The sequence below is a fragment of the Gopherus evgoodei genome, chromosome 8 (assembly GCF_007399415.2).
Source record: "Gopherus evgoodei ecotype Sinaloan lineage chromosome 8, rGopEvg1_v1.p, whole genome shotgun sequence".
Lineage (NCBI taxonomy): Eukaryota > Metazoa > Chordata > Testudines > Testudinidae > Gopherus > Gopherus evgoodei.
Genome location: NC_044329.1, coordinates 18251988 through 18269588, shown reverse-complemented (window position 1 = coordinate 18269588; position 17601 = coordinate 18251988). Strand labels below are relative to the sequence as shown.

General features: G+C 43.3%; 1 protein-coding gene and 1 long non-coding RNA gene across 2 annotated transcripts; both read right to left on the bottom strand.

Annotated features, from left to right (window-relative positions):
* Positions 1 to 1252: 1252 nt before the first annotated feature.
* LOC115656227 lies at positions 1253 to 12815 on the bottom strand. The gene is made up of 3 exons (XR_004001603.1): positions 12759 to 12815; positions 6290 to 6400; positions 1253 to 1324 (listed from the first exon to the last, which is right to left on the bottom strand). It is a non-coding gene; the product is annotated as an uncharacterized LOC115656227 (long non-coding RNA).
* A 2396-nt stretch (positions 12816 to 15211) lies between these two features.
* Positions 15212 to 16530, bottom strand: POU4F3 (POU class 4 homeobox 3). Its single transcript, XM_030573208.1, has 2 exons — positions 16411 to 16530; positions 15212 to 16105 (listed from the first exon to the last, which is right to left on the bottom strand). The coding sequence occupies exons 1-2, from the start codon at positions 16528 to 16530 to the stop codon at positions 15212 to 15214; spliced, it is 1014 nt and encodes a 337-aa protein (XP_030429068.1).
* Positions 16531 to 17601: the final 1071 nt, after the last annotated feature.

Sequence of the window (17601 nt, the reverse complement as noted above, 5' to 3'; positions counted from 1 at the left end):
AGTCTAAAGAAGGGGTTCCAGAGCTGGAGTTCGAGCCCTTAGAAGTCTGGTGTTCTAATCCTGATTCTATCACTGTGCAGCCTTGGACCAGTCACATCAACCCTGTGTGTCAGTTTCCCCATCTGTATGAAGGGGCATTAGCATTTTCCTACTTCCCAGTGGTGTTGTAGGGACACATTCATTAATGCTGGTCCAATATTTTGAATCCGCAAAGAACTCTATAAGCGCTATGGTTTGTTAATTATTGGCATCATTGTTAGTCTTACTTTTGCCTCCTGGAAACACTCTACAAACTTTAATGAATTAACCCTCACAACATGTGGCAGGGAAAGGAGGTAAATACTGTATTTAGACAAGAGAGAATTCAAAGTATTTGTTTGTTGTAAACTTTGACAATGCACCGAAGCTAACATTTTCCAGCCTGGGACTAAAAGCTGGCCTCCTAAATCCATATGCACTAAATATAAGTGGTCTGATTATGAGCACTGCTGAGCACCTGCACATCCAGTTCAAGTCAATAGGGATCGACTGGTACTCAGAACCTTTGAAAATCAGGCCACTTCTATTTTAAAGTGTAACTATAGACTTAGAAGGATTCACTTTAGTCACCCAGGTTGGACTATTTTAGCCTATGTCAATAACATTTTTTAATGGTCAGTCTAGATTATGTAGCATTATTGCTGCTTTAAAATGCTTCATTCATTTAAAATCTTTTCATTTCCGTTGGCATATTGCTTTTTCCCCCCTATAAAATAGAATATAATTTTGTAAGTGCTCTCACACAATATATAGTTCTAAATTTGCTTTTCAGAACAAAACCCAAATCTTTGCTTTGCTGAAGGAATAAATTTGTACCTAACACTGTGCAGGTGAAGTAACCCATAAGCCCCAGCTATTGCCGTGAAAGGAGAAATCCACTTCCTTGCTTTCCAATGTAGTTAGCTGGAAATGGCTAGTGAAAGTGCGTGACTGAAATAAATTCCTTTCACTTTGTACCAGTGTGGTAGAATATTTCCTTTTTGACTCAGTGCATTTCTGTATGGCTCTCATTGTATCTCTGTGCTGTTTGCTCTGAATAACCAAATGAAGCCTATGGCAAAATGTACTCAGTATCCCCAGACTGATTAAGCTGAAACAACAGGTGGCATGAAAAGAAAGTCCCATTTTCCCTTGTGCAGCTAACTGTTAAGTTGGTTTTATTAGGAATGAGCTTACATTATTACATTCCCACAACTTGCAATGCTGCATTTTAGGGTCCTGCCAGGCTTTCCGGCATAAATCTTCATTTTCAGGCTTAGCAGATCATCGCACTATGGTGGTTGCCCTAGAAAAGAGGGATAATAGTTGTTAATATTTGAGAGATGTCCATTGAGGCGTAAATTCTCTACCCAAGTCCTGCCTGAGTAGCTGTCCTGGGCACTGGTGACTTCCTTCAGCACAGGGAGGCAGAAATCCTCTTCTGAGGGCTGTGGAGCTGCAATGGATCCAGTCTATGTTGCTAATCTCATCCCAGGCTGGAGTAGCCTCCAGTCTTTGTGCTCCTGCTCCATGGGAAAAGTATCTGACTGCATACTTGTATGGCCCTCATCACTGTAGCAGCCGAGGAAGTAGCTGCGGGATTCACAGGCTCTGCCCCTCTCTTGCCCTTTGCATACTCTCATGTTGCACAGTCATGTGCAGGAGTGCATGCTGATCTAAGCTCTGGTCTCTTGTGTAGGCTCCCAAAATCTTGCTCCTCCTGCTGTGCACTTGAACTTCACTGGATCTGGACTTTCTGCACCTGTACCTCCAGTGCACTCACAAAATGCTGACCTGTAATTCAGACTGAGTAAGGCCAAGTTACACCCCCTATCTGTATGAATATGTGGTGGTTTACTAATTACATACAGGATTTGCAAGGGCAATGGATGTGCTTTGCCTGGTATTTTGGGACCCTGGTTTGAAAATTTGGCCCATTAAGTTTTTCAGTTACAGTAGTTTGAAATGTACATTTTTGCAAGTGAGAGCAAAGGCTGGAGGAAAGGGAAAAGAGAATATTTTCAAAACAAGATGAAACAATGGATCTATGCAGTATGCAAAAAAGAATGGAGATGAGTGGTACTATGGGACTATCCTAAATATCAGGTGATGCCATACCCCTCATTCTACATTCAGGTCACCACAGCACCATACTGCCAGAGTCAGATCCCCTTATTCAGCCAGACCAGTCCAATGAAAACCGTTTCAGTATGAAGGGGTTGGGATGGGAGTTTTATTACTTTACTCCAGAAAAGTCAGCTCAGATTCATCATCTAATTTTCAAGTATGTAATTTATACCCAGCGATTCCTCTAAGGATACACATTGAGTAAACATCACAGCCCTGATTAGAACTAGGACCATTAATGGTCCCAAACCTTTGCTATACGCATAATTTACTACTCCTAACCCATACTCAGGTTGGCATAAAGCTAAGGAAAAGACTGGTAATTTTCTGTTAACCCTAGGAACTTAGTGCCTTTGTATTTTAAGCCCAATAGCTGAACCGTTTTATTTCTATGCTTGGTCTTAAAACCATTATTTTAATCTGAAGCTGAGCTGTTTGGGCCAACTGCTGTGTGTATTATGATCCCATTCACTGAGACCAATGGTAAGTCTAGTTGATTGAATATTGGATTAGTAGTTTGGCACCACTAAATTGGTACCTGTGATCTACTAATCCCAGCTCTGTCATTAACTGGCTGTGTGATGTTGGGAAACCATTTACCTATTTGCACCTCAGTTTCTCTGTCCTTTACATGGGAATAATGATTCTTGCTTTCACATTTACAGGTCAAAAATAATGTATTCTAGGGCTGACATAAAAGTTTCAACAGAAAATTTTCATTGACAGAAAATTAGAATTTCAACTAAACAAAAAATTTCAAGGAAAATATCTAATTTCCTACAAATGGAAACAAAATATTTTTCATCAGAAAACATTTTTTTTCATCAAAATCTACTGAAAACTGAATATTTTGGGGCAAAACCCGTTTAAAGATTCCAGATTTTTTTTTAAATTAAAAATAGAAATGTTCCATGGCAAAAGAAACTTGAATCAGCTTTAATATATGCATTAATTTATTAACTGAAACCTTTAATTAATTAGAGTATAGTTTTGTCCGATGGGTTTTGCCAAGCCTGACAACATACATAGTCACCACCACATCCCAGGGCTGGTCAGTTCCCTCAGACAGTTGCTGAATCTACAGATTCCAAAACATCCTCCCTGACAGCGTCAAATGAGCTGTAGGTGGAGTAGCTCAGCTAAGCTTGGTAACACTCTAGAGCTTCTCCTGGGCCATATCCTGGCTTCACTAATGTCACTGTTCATCCAAACCTGGAATTCAGGCTAGAAACTTCATGAAAATCAGCCCAGTCATGATATTTTCAGCTGGGCCAGAAACAGAATATGCACTGGCCTAAAGACAGTTTTCATATCAATGTAACTATTATGGTTAGAGGTGTGATTTTTTTAACTGAAATACACAACCCCTACTGAGGATGTAGTTATACCAATACAGAGGTGCCTTATTCCAGTATAGCTTATTCCTCTTCCTATACAGGAATAAGTTATACCAGCATAAGTATATTTATATTGGTTTAACTGCATCCATCCTAAGGGGGTTTTACCCCTTTAACTGTACAGGTATGGTTAAAGGGGTATGCCTTGTGCGTGCATACAAGGCTTATCCTTTCGTATATGTGTTCACTTTCAGTCAGGGATGAAACCAGGAAGCACAAAGGCACTCAGGGAAAATGAAAACAAAAGAAAGTTAACTGGATGTTTTCAACCATCAGAAGAGTTCAGTTAGTGTTTCAGAGGCAGATTCAGGCTATTTTTGCTTTTCAAACCATTACTCCATCTCTCATTGGGTCTGCAGAACTGCCTGCATAAAGTATAAATGTTACGCAGGCTGGGGAGGTGTTCAGCACTTTCTGCTGTACACCAGCTTCCCTCGGGTATATCCCTGACAGGTGTAACACAGAGAGGCAGCCATCCTCCCAAGCACACAGCCCCTGCATTATGCATCTCTGTGTTGCTAGGTTTGGTCTTGTAGGGTTTTTTTTCACCCCCTTCTCATCTCCCTATGATATCAAATGTACTTCTATTGATTTCCTCCCTGCATTTGTTTTTGTTATTCATTATTAATGAGATCATTTTTCCATCCTTCGTGCATGAAGGCAAATTTTGTGTAAAAATCAATTGAGTGAGCGCCGCCGATGGCTTGTTTGGTTTTCTTTGCTTTCATCTCCTGTGTGCAGTCCCCGGGAGACGGAGAGCAGGATATTAGGGAACAAGCACAGAATGGAAAAAAAAATAAATTGTTAGTGGTTCAGAAACCATGTAAAGGGACCTGTCTTGCCGAATCTCTTTCAGTGCCTCATATGCATGCACTTTATTGAGCTTTCCCCCTCCCAGCCCAGGTTGGACTGCTCCTTCCCCACTCCCTCGCCCACCACAATCATTAAATGGGAACTCCTTTTCCCATAATGATCACAGCCAGAAATGGGGGTAGGGTTTTCTTTTAAAGGAATCGATTATTGCAGGATGATTCCACAGAACCACTGAACATGGGTAATACTTGACCCAGCCCGACCCCTCCAGGGTATGAAAGACCAAACACACTGGAGCGCAATATTACAAAGTACTGAGCGCTTCAGGATTCCTTGAGACTGATGGGAGTTAAGGGCCCATTACATCTCATCTGAGCTATTCATAACCTTAAAAGATCTATCGCTTAAGGAGCAGCTTATACCTTATGGGAAACTTTCCCAAAATATTGTATTTTTGTGTGTTTTTGGAAGATTTTGATGAATACACTATTAATGATTATTATTATTATTGGCAATTTCATTTCAGGAAGTTTTGCTCTCACTGAATTTTACTTCCTTTAGAAAAGTCACTTCTTAGTTACTCTCACCTTGTTGTCTTGTCTCATAATAATAATTCGTGCTTCTAGAGCATTTTTAACTGCTAGGTCTCAGTACCCTAAGTACTAAGCTGGATAAGGTCCCTCAGGATATTTTATTTGCTCTATAAAAAGCCCAACACACTTCTGGGTGGTGTAAAACTATACTGCCTTACAAGGAACTAGAGGGTCACTTCCTCATTCCTTATAAATGCCTAGCTCCAAGTGATGTCAAAGTGGGTTTCCTCAGCATAGGCAAAGAATATCAGACCTCTGCATTTGCTGCCACAGCTTGAACTCAGATGACATCTGAGACAGTGTCCTGGAAGACATCATCAACTACAGACTCTCTTCCTGCCATAAAAATTCACCCAGCTAATGTTGAGAGCAAGAGAAACCCAATATGCTAGTCACAATGTAGATCTCATACAACATGGTACCCTGTTTAAAACACTGGGTGAAATTCCTGGTTCCACTGAAGTCAATGGAAGCTTTGCCATGGACTCTCCCCCCTGGAATTTCAGTGGAATTACACAAGAGGTGAATTTGGCCCAGAGAGCCATAGTGGGGACAGGAGAAAGGAGGAGGGTGCTAGAAGCCCAGTGTAGACTAGATTTAAATTAAAAATCCCAGTGTAGACTAGACTTAAATTAAAAAGATCAGGCTCTAGGAAGGTGTGAATGCCTTTTTGCTATATTGCTGTAGTAACTCGTGGTAGAGTACATTGTCATACACGCATTATCTCCTCATGATGCAGAAGATAATATAATTTCACTGCCATGGTGTAACAACATCACATTACCAATACTAAAGTGTAGCAGATCAGCAGACTTGTTGCAGAGGTTCTCAAGTCTGAAAGTTGCCCTTGGCTCCTCTTCATAAGCGACTTTTGACAGTTGCATCATGGAGTCCCAGTGTGGTCTTGGCTTTCATTACATGGCTACAGCGTGTGAAAAATTCAGTGTCACATAATCTCTACCTAATTCTCATTTGGTCCCCAAGGTTTAAAGAAATATAATCATCTCCTACTGCAAGTCCAAGTCTATTTAATGTAATACTTGATCTTAAAGCAGGACTATAGGAGGTTACATTTATTTTTTTTAAAAACCACCTAGGAACAACAACCTCTTAACCCCAGAAACATGGAAGCCACAAGGGACAAGAGTAGTTTGACTCACAGGCTCAGTTCAGCCCTGTGAAACATTAATGAACAAACCTAAGGCCCTGATACTGCAAGGACTTCTGCACATGAATAACTTTTTGCACTGCAACCCATGGAACTATTCACTTGCTAAGACTAAGACTTTGCAGCATCAGAGGGTAACATTTTATTCACTTTAGTTGTAGTTTGCCAATTACCTTCTCTGCATCATTCTTGATTGTAATCTTGTTGCTCTGCTCAGATGGGCTAGCCCTTTAGAATTTGGAGTTTTGACATATTTTCTTTGCTGGTTCTTGAAAGTTCTTTCTCTGTAGGAAAACACAAATTTAAATAGGAAAAAAATATATAAAATAGCACAAATAATGACAGCTCATTGATAGTTCAAACTACTGAGAACAGATCTGGGTCTGGTCTTTTGGCTCTAGAGACCTGGGGTGAAATCTTGGCCCCATTGAAATTATTGGGAGTTTTGCCATTGACTTCAGTGGGAACATTTCACCTCTGGATTCAATCCTGATTCAGTCACACAGATGGAAAGAAATTAGGTTGGTCTCATGCCAAACTTCCCTTAAACACATTGCAGGTTACAAGGATACAGTATTATACACAATTCACAGGAAGCTCAGAACTGAACTAGCTTGTGTTGATGGCGAGAAAGACTGCAGTTAATTGCCACAGGTGTACCTGGAATATTAGGAGAGTGACAGTTCAGGATTGAGGCAGACAACAAAAATATGTTTCCCATTCCAGAAGTGGGAAATGGGGTGTTGTAGGACAGAACTGCAACATATTAGTCAGAGCACTGAAGGAAATATTCCCATGACACCTGCCAGCATTGTGCCTGCACTAGCAAATGCTATTGGTCCCTCCCTTTAAATATGCCCTAAATCAATTCACAAATGATATCAAATAATCAGCACCAACAGCTAGAAGAGCAGTTCAGTATAAAACTTACTTCTCCTCTGGATTTACTGAAGGGATTTGGAGCTTTGCAATGTCTCAAACAGATGTGTCTTGTATATTTCACATCTTTGGTGCAGAGAACAAACAGCAACCCAGCTGCTCATCCATTCAACCATGTTTAAAGAACAATTAAAGTGAATATTGTAAGGTTCTGAGACAGACCATCATCTCACCATCTGGAGAAGTGATTGTCCACCACTGAGACTTTTATCTCACAGGTAAGCCTGTTCATGGAGAATGTTAAGCAAGTTCACAGATAGAGTAAAACTGAAGTTTTATCTAGATTCCCTTTTTAATGTCTTGTGCTGACATGTGTGGGACTGGAGTGGGTGCATAGGGAGGGCACAACATAGCAGGTATGAAATAAAAAAAATTAGTCAACTCTCTGCATTTGGTGTACCAAGCTGTGCTCCAAGTAATCCTGCTCTCCACACTCCCATAGACAGATTTGATGATAAAAAAGCAAAGGGTTTCTAATGTGCCTCATTTTTAAGAAAAAACATAAAATGAAAAATGGGCACAGGTCCTAAATCTTACATAAATCCTGTTTAGATTACACAACTAGGCCTGATCCTGCCATTATACTTGAATGAAAGTAGGACCACACCTTTATAACTAATGATTTATTAGGGAATAGGATAGTTTATAGGCTTGGTAGTAACCCTTTCACCTTTAGTTTACTAGTCTGAATCCAACCTAAATCAGTAGTGGCTGACAGGAATAATCATCAGATAATTGTTTGGCATTCTATGTGAAATAAATCTGAGGGCTCAGTCTAGTTCCTAGCATTAGTGTTCATATCACACACATGCACCACAGACACAACTGACACTCCTTCAAAAAGAGGCACTGAACTGCCTTCACCCTTAGAGGTAGCCCATCAAGGTTCAGATTAAGGGAGACAATGATGGGGAAGTTTCTACCAGTCTTACATTTGTTCTGCAAAAACAGGACTGCAGTTCCCAGGACTATCAGCCTAGATCCCTTCTCCAGTACTAGAGAGTCCAAAAAATAAAAGAATCCCATGAAATTATATATTAATCCCTGTGGTGCCATTTGAATTATATTCCTAATATCATAAAAACAGATCTTTAAATCCAACACCTGCAATCTACAGGGTCATGTAAGCAATTTCTCACTACAGGTGGAAAAAAAATCACACTGCTCCACTGATTTGACTCCAATTTTGTTGGAGTGCCAAGCCTGGATCATTATTATTATATAGTTAAGTATTTAAATGTTTTTGAACAAACAGGACCTTAAATAATTTGCAACCGGACATAATGGATACGATGATTCACATGTGATGCATTGCAATGAAAGCAGCGGAGTTATACCAGGGAGGAATTTGGCTCAATACGTCCACATCACAAAACCATCATATGACCTGGCACAATTCAACACAATTAATAATAAAATAATGATGACTAACTGTCTATTCTCAGAAGCCCATGGGCCAAATTTAGACCTGGCATAAGCAGATACAGATTTAACTTTAAAAGAGCTGTATTTGCTTATACCATGTCTGAAAATGACCCCAATAGAGCAATAGAAAAAGTGCTGTGGGTCACATTCAAAGTGCATTAACAGAGCAATGTGGAAGAACTATACAAAGAACCTTTGCACATTGGCCTGAGTTTCCTTTCAGCTACAGCTGGTTTACACATCTGTAACACTACTGGCTTCAGTGGAGTTACTTGACGGTATGTGTGTGTGTGTGTGTGTGGGGAGAATCAGAATCAAGCCCAGTACACCTCACTCTAACTAGTGCTATTAGTGTCTTGCATCCATCAATGCAAAAGCCACCCTACGATATTGTTTTGTGGCAGTTTTATATTCTTGTGGTGCTACATTTTGTTTACATCAAGATAAAACTATTCACCTTTTCTCCCTCTTTCCTAAGCAACAAACACAGGCCCTGATCCTATTCCCACTGACATCAAAGGGCATTTTGCCACTGGATTCAATGAGATCACCATAAGGCCCATATATTGTAGTCTATTTGTAATCAGAGCTCTAAGGGACTAATACAAAATTGCAACAAAAACGCACGTTCCAGGAGAAAAACCAAGTATGCAAACCCAGACTGTTTTTCCACCCTTTACCATAATGAGGATGAAAATAAAAATATTTTACTCTCTCATGTAAAAAATTCCTTTCCTTAGGTGAATGGGCTCATTAATCACAAAATATTCTTCATCTGGTAACTGGGCTTTAGCAAGGCTCACTCTAGAACAAGAGCTGCCTGGAGAACATTTCCATTTTCAGACAACTTTTGATATTTCAGAATTTGTCTTTGTCCCTCACTGGAATGAAGACCAAACCTTTTGACCATTTTCATGAAATGGAATTGTGGCAGAAACATCGATTTTTCTGATGGAAAATATCAGGTTTTTTATTTAAGTCTCTTTCTCTCTCTTTCCATGACCAGAGAGTTCATCCTGGACTTCACAAACCTTCCCATCAAAAACTTTGAAGTGTTCCCACAATGTTTCAACATCAATTAATAGGATATTTTGACAAAAAGCATTGTTGAAAATGTTCTGTGTCCAGTTTAGAACTAAAGGGGGATTTAGGATGGTTTTCAAAAGGAACTTAAGAACCAGGGATGTCACAATTTTGCATTAGGGGAAAAATCCTGGATCTACTGAGTTTTGCCATTGACTTCAATGAGGCTAAGAAATCACACCTGCACTGGTAACTTTCAGATGATACATTTCTATTGGGATCAAATACATTGACTAATTGGTAAGGTAGGTCTGACTAACCTAGCAGCTTCAGAGTCTGATGCTCACACATACACCGATATTTTCTTTTGGGTAAGAGAAAGCTACAGGTGCTATCATCTTCTAAACAGATAGCATGAACTTTTCCAAGTCTCTCAGCTCTAAGAGGACAGAGTGTACCGCTTTCATATTGCCTGTAACAACCCTGGCTTCACGTCATTTTCTGTCCTTCGTGCTAATAACTGTATTTTTTTATTCATGCAATTACGAGGAAATCGGCACACGACATTTATATTAGCGAGCTTAAAGCTCAGCTAATGGAGGAGCCTAATGACTAATTGATCAGCTCCCAAGCACCACTGCAGCGCGGAATGGCCTAGAGGAACGCATGCAATTAGTTTGGGTTTGGTAGCAATCGAGTGCATATACAAGTGAGCGAAGCCGTGATTTACGAGGGGTGGACACGGAGTAGCTCTGCCAAGGAGGTGACACTCAAGCACCACCGGGCTACACGGAGCAGCCCCTTTGTTTTAGGGCGCGGGTGAGAGGCACACTGGGGATGTGGGGGCTAGTCGCTCAAGCCTGTAACCAGACCCCTTCCCAGGGCCAGTTCGCCACGACTCGTATCCAGGGGGGTTAATTACAGGGTGCGGGTCTCCCCCAGGCGGCGGGAAATGAGCGCGGAATATGCGCGCGGGTGTGAAAGAGGAGGGGACCGTGGCCTGCTCCATGCCCCTTTTATGAACAGCTCCGCAGCCTGGGAACCCAGCTCAGCTGCTTACTCTTCTTCCCCCGAGGAAACAAGGGGCTTTACTCAGCTCCCACCGAAGTCCAGGTCCACGCGAGTTTCGTGTCGATTCCAGGGGGAGCAGGAGCGGCCCGAACTGCTCCCCTGTCTCTTGTTCGCACGGACCCGCTTCTTCCCAGCCTGTAAAACCCTACGCAGACGTTTTCTATTCGCCTCAGGCAGGCGGGCGCGGGTCCGGCCGGTTCCCGCTCTCCAGTCCGCCCGGCGCGCGGGGGCAGCGCGAGCGCCCTGCAGGCGATGGCGCAGGCTTGGGCATCGGGCGCACACTGTTATAAGCAAACGTCAGGGTATTTGCAAACACCCCCTCCCTCCCGACAGGCCCCAAAACGTCGGCGCTCGTTCCTTTGGCGGTGGGGGTGAAAGATCCCTCCACGTCCTGCCCTGCCCCGCCAGCGCTGCAAAGCTCCTGCGCAGCCCCCCGGGCGCCTTCTCAGCGGCTGGTTACGCATCAAACGGAAATATTTGCAAAGCAGCTAAAAAGGCGGCGGTTGCCTCTGACTCCAGCGCGGGCCAGTGGGAGGCTGCCGGCCTCTCCTCTGTTTGCCTCAGCGGAGGGGGCAGCCCCCTTCTGGGCTTCCTGTGCCGTTAAGCGGGGAGGAGAAGCTGAAGCGCCAGCACCTTTGCCTGGCTGCGGCTCCGGCCCGACTAGCGCATTTTCTCGCCTTCCTTTGCAGCGAGGCCGTTGGGCCGCAGGAGCTCGGGCTCCAGGGCTCAACTCCGGGGAAAGAAAGTTTAACCGAATTCCGAGTTGTTAATGAGCAAGGGGGCGCCTGGGTGGGGAGCGCGGGCGACGTGACCTGAGAGTGGGGCAAAGGCCCTGCCCCTGGCAGTACCTGGGCTGGGCTCTCCCTAAAGCTCGCTAGCGTCCAGCTATCCCCAGCCAAGTCTGGCGCTCTGAATTTCGCTCCAAAGGGAAAGCGGCACATTTACCAGATCTGAGAACCAACCAAATCTAGACACCCAAACTTCAGCTGTGTGTCAATAAACCACCGTAAACACACACGCACAGAGATCACACCCATGTATCCTACCCAAAGAGATTAGACTCCCTCTCAGCTTACACACCTCTTTCCTTTGGCCACTGCTGACAAACAAAAGGGGTCCGGGCTCTTCAAAGTGCTATATTTTAACTTTTAACTAGCAGCCTCTCCTCTCCTCCTGCAAAACTGGGAACAGAGCAAAGTGACTTTCTTGCCCAAATATGCTAGCCCGAATTGAGAGAGATTGCAACCAAAAGCAAGCTCCCTGCAAATCTACACTCTGCTCGTTCTGCTGTTAGAGACAAGCGGACGGTTTGCTACCGTTCCTCTGCTAAGAGACCTCCGAAGATGTAGCCTTCTCTGCCCCCAAGTCCTTCAGGGCAACCTTGGTACGTTTGCTCCGAAAGGATTAAATCTTGCCTCAGTCAGTTTGTGACTAAGAGCAGGGAGGGAGCCATTGGCAACACTTTCCAAACCAGGCAGCTGATAAAATAATAAAACCCAACAGACATTTTTATAAATAAAAGATGCGGTGCTAAAAGAGGGGTTTGGTTTGGTTTTTAAGAAGGCATCTCTTCTGCAAGTGGGATCCGGGGAAAAACTTGGAGAAAGTTCCCTACGTCAAACAAAAGCATTTAGCTGCCGCAACGATCTGTCCAGTTCTGAAATCCAGAACGCCTTGCTGCTAAAGCCAGAAGGAAAGAAACAGCTTTTAAACTTAGTTTCTCCGATGAGAGTTTAGGAAATGTTCTTAGTTCAGAGTTGTATCGGGAGGGGTAAAAATCATACAAGCCGGGAAAAGGAAAATAAGAAGCTGGTGCATTCCACAATCACCTTTTAAATTGAATTGGTGTTTTCGTTTTTCTAGCATCTGGTTGGCGTATTCGTCAGATATTTATTGGACCAAAAATATTTGATCTGGCATAGAAATCGCGTCTAAATTGGTTCCAGGACAACTCCTTTGGCTAATTTATTACAGCGCATATTTTAACCCCACATTTAGAAAATAAGTTCTCTATCTGAAACTTCAAAAATAACTTTAAAAAAAAACAACCACCACCAACTACATCTTTTTGTGTTTGTTGATCTTGATATCTTGGCTATAAAACAAACAAACCCACAAATAAATGTAATGGGTGACGTTAATAAGATTTTAAGGCTTGAGAAAAATATTAAAAATATATCTTACCTGGACTTTAACAAACCCAGCCATACCCTTAGAGTATCTGCTGAAATCCTAGTGGACAGTAGTGAAAGGAGGCAGCCTACATTGCTTTCTGTCCTTTTTATACTACGATAGCCAATTAATATTGCATCACCCTTATTTTAAATTTTCAAAACCCACAATATAGTGTAATGGCATAAGGACATTCATTATTAAAGGACATTTGATTGGGAAAAAAATCATTGGGGCTGATTAGGAAGAGATAGAACTAGAAAACTCTGGGAGGCTTAGCTTAGTTTCTTAAGAGCCCTAAAATTAAAAGGATGGATTTGTAAGGTGCTTTCTCAAAAGTAGGGTGGGGTGGGGTGAGGTGAGCTGGGGTGGGAGGTTGAAAGAAAGACATTCCCTGATCTAAGGTTTGATGTTTGACACTCATTGAAATGCTACCGTGAAATATTCAGAAGATACTTGGGCTTCGATCATTAATTTTTAATCGTTAAGGTGCTTCTGGGATTCATAAATAAAAAGCCCTCTTTTTTCTTTTAAACTGCATTAGAAATGAACCTTTGAGAGAGCTGGTTGGGAGATTTTTTAAAATGATATTTTAGAGAATGAAATTCTTTCTGTAACTCTGTCCGGGTGAGAAGAATGAACCCCACGCCCCTTCCAAAACTTAACTAATCTTTGGGGCATTTGTTTTGCAAAGGGCAATTGGTTTTATTCCCAATTTGAATTACTTGAATTATACGCAGCCTAGAAACTAGCGAATAAACATAACGAGATCCACGCATAGTAGGAATCTATGGGAATCTGGTAATTTACATTTTATAGATGGAAATAATACATTTTCTGGCACAGAGAAATTATTACCGCCTTGAAAAAAAATGTGGAGGTAAATCAATACATGGAAAAGTCAACAAACAAGGCGGTGAAACTTTACAGCTTGTAGAAACAGTCATGATAATACAAGATAAAGATAACAGGTTAACTGAGAAGGATGACTCGTAAAGCTTATTCATTACGATTTAAAAATTCCTTTCCGTTCTCTAGGGGAAAAACACTGTCTAAAGTTTATTATTATTACCGCACATTTTATAATATTCTGTTCTGCTTCATCCCACCTGCTTTCATCTCTGAAAAGAAAATTCTCCATTCGGGTTGAAAAATAAAGCATTTATTTCAGAAGTTAATCCAAGGGAAAACAACGTTTCAGAATTTATCCCGAGGAATGAATGAATAAATAAATAAATAAATGACCACACACAAGCACACAAACTATGAGATAACTAAAATATGAAACATATGGGGGTGGGAGGGAGAAAGCTCATTGCAACTATTGAACCAAGAATATGTTACAAGAACCCTTACCAACTTGGTGTATTACAAAACTCAGATACAGTCTTTAATTAAAACGGAAAAAAATCCTTGGATTAAAAAAAAAAAGAGAATGAAAAAAAAAACCCAACACCGAGTGGAGACACTGTTGAAGCGATTGCAGACAAGTCCATGTTAATTCCGCCAAGTCTCTACATTGATAGAGTCCCGGTGCTGTGGCTGCAAACCCAAGTGAGTGCACTGTACAAGTCTGTGGTGGGAATCTATGGATCTGAGAGAGGTAAAACTGTGTTCAGACCAGTGCCAGAATACTACTTCTTTCCACAATTTAATCTCTTGTCAAAAAAAGCCAACTAAATAAAAGAACTTTATTTAAAGGTGAATTAAAAATTCTAGGCAATACACCTGGAATCGAGTTGGAGATAGTTTTGTGTGCGCGTTCGGGGGAAAGAAAAATTCACACGAAGAGCAGCCAAAGTATTTCGCTGAGTAAAAATAGGTTGCTTTGTTTTTCTTTACCAAAGTTTTGGAGTATAAAACAACTGTTCAGGTATCTCAGGTTAAGATTGGTTCCTCTACCAGGCGTTCCGGTCCTAGAAAGCGATGAGCTAGACCCCCACAAAAAGCTAAGTAAAATTTGACTTCCGGGTATAATCATGACATTCTGAAAATAGCCTTTTTATTTTTAAATATAATTCACAAATCTTAATAAATATTTATCCTCTGGTTTCACCTCAGGGGCATTTCCCCTCTCCATCCCCTTCCCCTTAAACTATCCTTTTATTTTTTTATCGCAGTTGTGTTAGAAACAAAAGATCATTCTCCCACCTCCCCAGTACCTCTCAGCTTCCAACTCTTCCAAAAGTGACAAGCGGCTTATGCTCTAGTGTACAACAGACACAACAGAAGTGAATCTCAGCCGAGGAGCAACCAGGAGAAACTTGTTTTTGTTTTGTTTTCAAGAAGAGGGGACAAGAAAAGGGGGAGGAGGGAAATAATCAGCGTGATGGGGAAGTTAATGGCTTTGTTGGTCTGTCGGTTTGAGTGTGAGTCCTCACGGAGATCCCTGCTGTTTATTTGAATAAAATATATAAAAGTCCAGGCTTAGAAGAGCCAGTTGCCCACTCCAGCTCCTGGCCGAGTCAATGCACAGCAGAGTACTTCATGCGTTTCTGTTTCTGTCTCTGGTTGCAGAACCAAACCCGCACCACGTTCTTTTTCAGGTCCAGTTTCTCCGCTATGGCTGCGATCTTCTCCGAGGAAGGTCTGGGCTGGATGGCAAAATAGGCTTCCAAGGAGCGCTTCTCTGGGGCGGCGATGGAGGTTCGCTTGCGCTTCCTCTCGCTGCCACTGAACAGGTCCGGCTTGGTGTTCTTCTCCCTGTAAGCAGCTTCAGCCTCCTCCAGCCAGGCTTGGAGCACGGGCTTCAGGGCGATCATGTTGTTGTGGGACAGGGTGAGAGACTCGAACCGGCAGATGGTGCTTTGGCTGAGCGAGCCCACGCCGGGGATCTTGAGGTTGGCCAGAGCCGCCCCTACATCCGCCTGGGTCACCCCCAGCTTGATCCGCCTCTGCTTGAACCGCTCGGCGAAAGCCTCCAGCTCCCTGGGATCCGACTCCACGTCGCTGATGCAGGACATGCCGTTGTGAGTTGAGACTGGGTGCGGGTGGCCCATACCCATGGCTTGGTGCAGGTGCCCCATGGCGCCCAGGTGATGCGGGTGAATCTGAGCCGACATCACCGTGTGGTCGGGCGCCCCCATGCCGCTCACGGTCAGCGTTGGGGAGATGTGGTCCAAGAGGTCTCCATCCAACCCCGGGTGCACCGAGTGGTGGGGATGCGAGGTCAGGGCCGAAGGATGCGAGATGGGCGCGGTGGAGGAGGTAGACGTGCATGGGACACTGCTCATGGTATGGTAGGTCGCGTCTGGCTTGAACGGATGGCTCTTGCCGTGGGAGACAATATCAACAGCCGCCAGAGCTTCAGCGCGGGCCAGCAGATTCTCATCAAAGCTTCCAAATATATTGCCCTGGAGCTGCAAGCAAGAATGCGCATATTGGAGTCAGTGGGGAATACTGTCAACTCAGGATTAAAAAACATTTCCAAGCACAGAGATTCCTCCTCAAAGCTCAGGTCATAAAAATTAATATGAAGGCAGCAGCTTTGCTTGAATAGACATGTGGATCAGAGACAAGAGTGTGTGAGAGAGAGAGAGAAGGGGGGAGAGGGAGAGAGAGAGGTTCAGAGATAGGCGATTGTTCTGGCGACATGAAAAAAACATTAAGCATGTGCCTGTCAAAAAATATGCCTTAAAGCAGTAATTATGCTTAATCTACATACCTGCGGGGCTGGAAGGCAAACTCTGCGCATCGCCTCTGAACTGGAATGCAAGCTCGAGTACTTGGGCTCCTGCAGGGCAGGGTGCATGGTGAAAGGCTGCTTGGTGTTCATGGCCATCATCTTTGCACACCTCGCAGGTAGGAAGCCCCTGACATAGATTCAGGGTTGTCTCTCTGGCTTGCTTCTGTCAAAGTGAGCTATTTTCAATGACAGAGCTTCCCTCCCTCCCCCTACCTGCTTCTTCACTCATCTTACAAGCCGCCTGCCAGGAATGGGACCAGCACACTGTGCGCAGGCGTGCTGCACTGGAAGAATAAAGGGAAAGTAGCCCTAGGAGGCAAAGGCAGTTAGGAGCAAAGATGCCTCAGCCCTGACCCGGAGCAGCAGGGTTCTTCGGAGCTCTGGGGTTGGTTTTAAAGGCAGGTCGGGATTCGGGATCCCAGGCAGGGGGATAGCAGAGTGGTCAGTACACATAACCACAGGGAGAAACACGTTTGTCATACACAGAGCTCCCCTTTGCCATCTAGGATTCTGCTGCGGAAGCCCACGACATAGAAGTGAGCTCAATCGACCTGTTGGAGGAATATCACTGCTTCAGCCAGGTGCCAGCCAATGGGTTTATATAGGAACTCTGCAAAAATGCCCAACGCCCCTGTTCGATCTGTTCGAGTCTATGTGCAAACGGAGCAGAAAGGCCTCAATACCTATGGGGAAGGGGGGAAGGAACAGTGCTGAGCCTATTGAATCAATAGCAAAGCTCTCATTGACTTCAGCCAGAAGGAGCAGGCCCTTGCAGATGGGATAGTGAACTTTCTCTGGACACACTCTGGGAAGTCTGGTCGGTTAGTCTGGGATTGTGTTCTAGGTTCTATCCCACCCAGTTTTTATTCTAAGAAGAGAAAACCTCATACCTCTTCCAGCACATTCACTGGGCTAAGGGTTCTGTTAAATGAAACGAGCAGAAGCGTCCTGCAAAGTAAAGTCAGCGGTTTCCAAACTTATTTGCAACACAAAACGAATAAATAACACACGTGAAATCCAGGTATAGCAGCGGGCTAAAAGCTAAGGCCAAGGACAACGTGTGTATAACAATCCAGCCAACCAAACCAAACCACAATTGGGGAGGGAGGACTCTCTCATTTGGGATTGCAGTTATCCAGTTTGCTGTAAACGATCGCACTGTGTGTACAG

Excerpts from the sequence above, each read along its gene's own strand:
- POU4F3 (XM_030573208.1), bottom strand. The coding sequence starts at position 16,530 with ATGATGGCCATGAACACCAAGCAGCCTTTCACCATGCACCCTGCCCTG. Across the intron at positions 16,106-16,410 it reads TTTGCCTTCCAGCCCCGCAG|CTCCAGGGCAATATATTTGG; the intron begins GTATGTAGATTA and ends TCTTGCTTGCAG.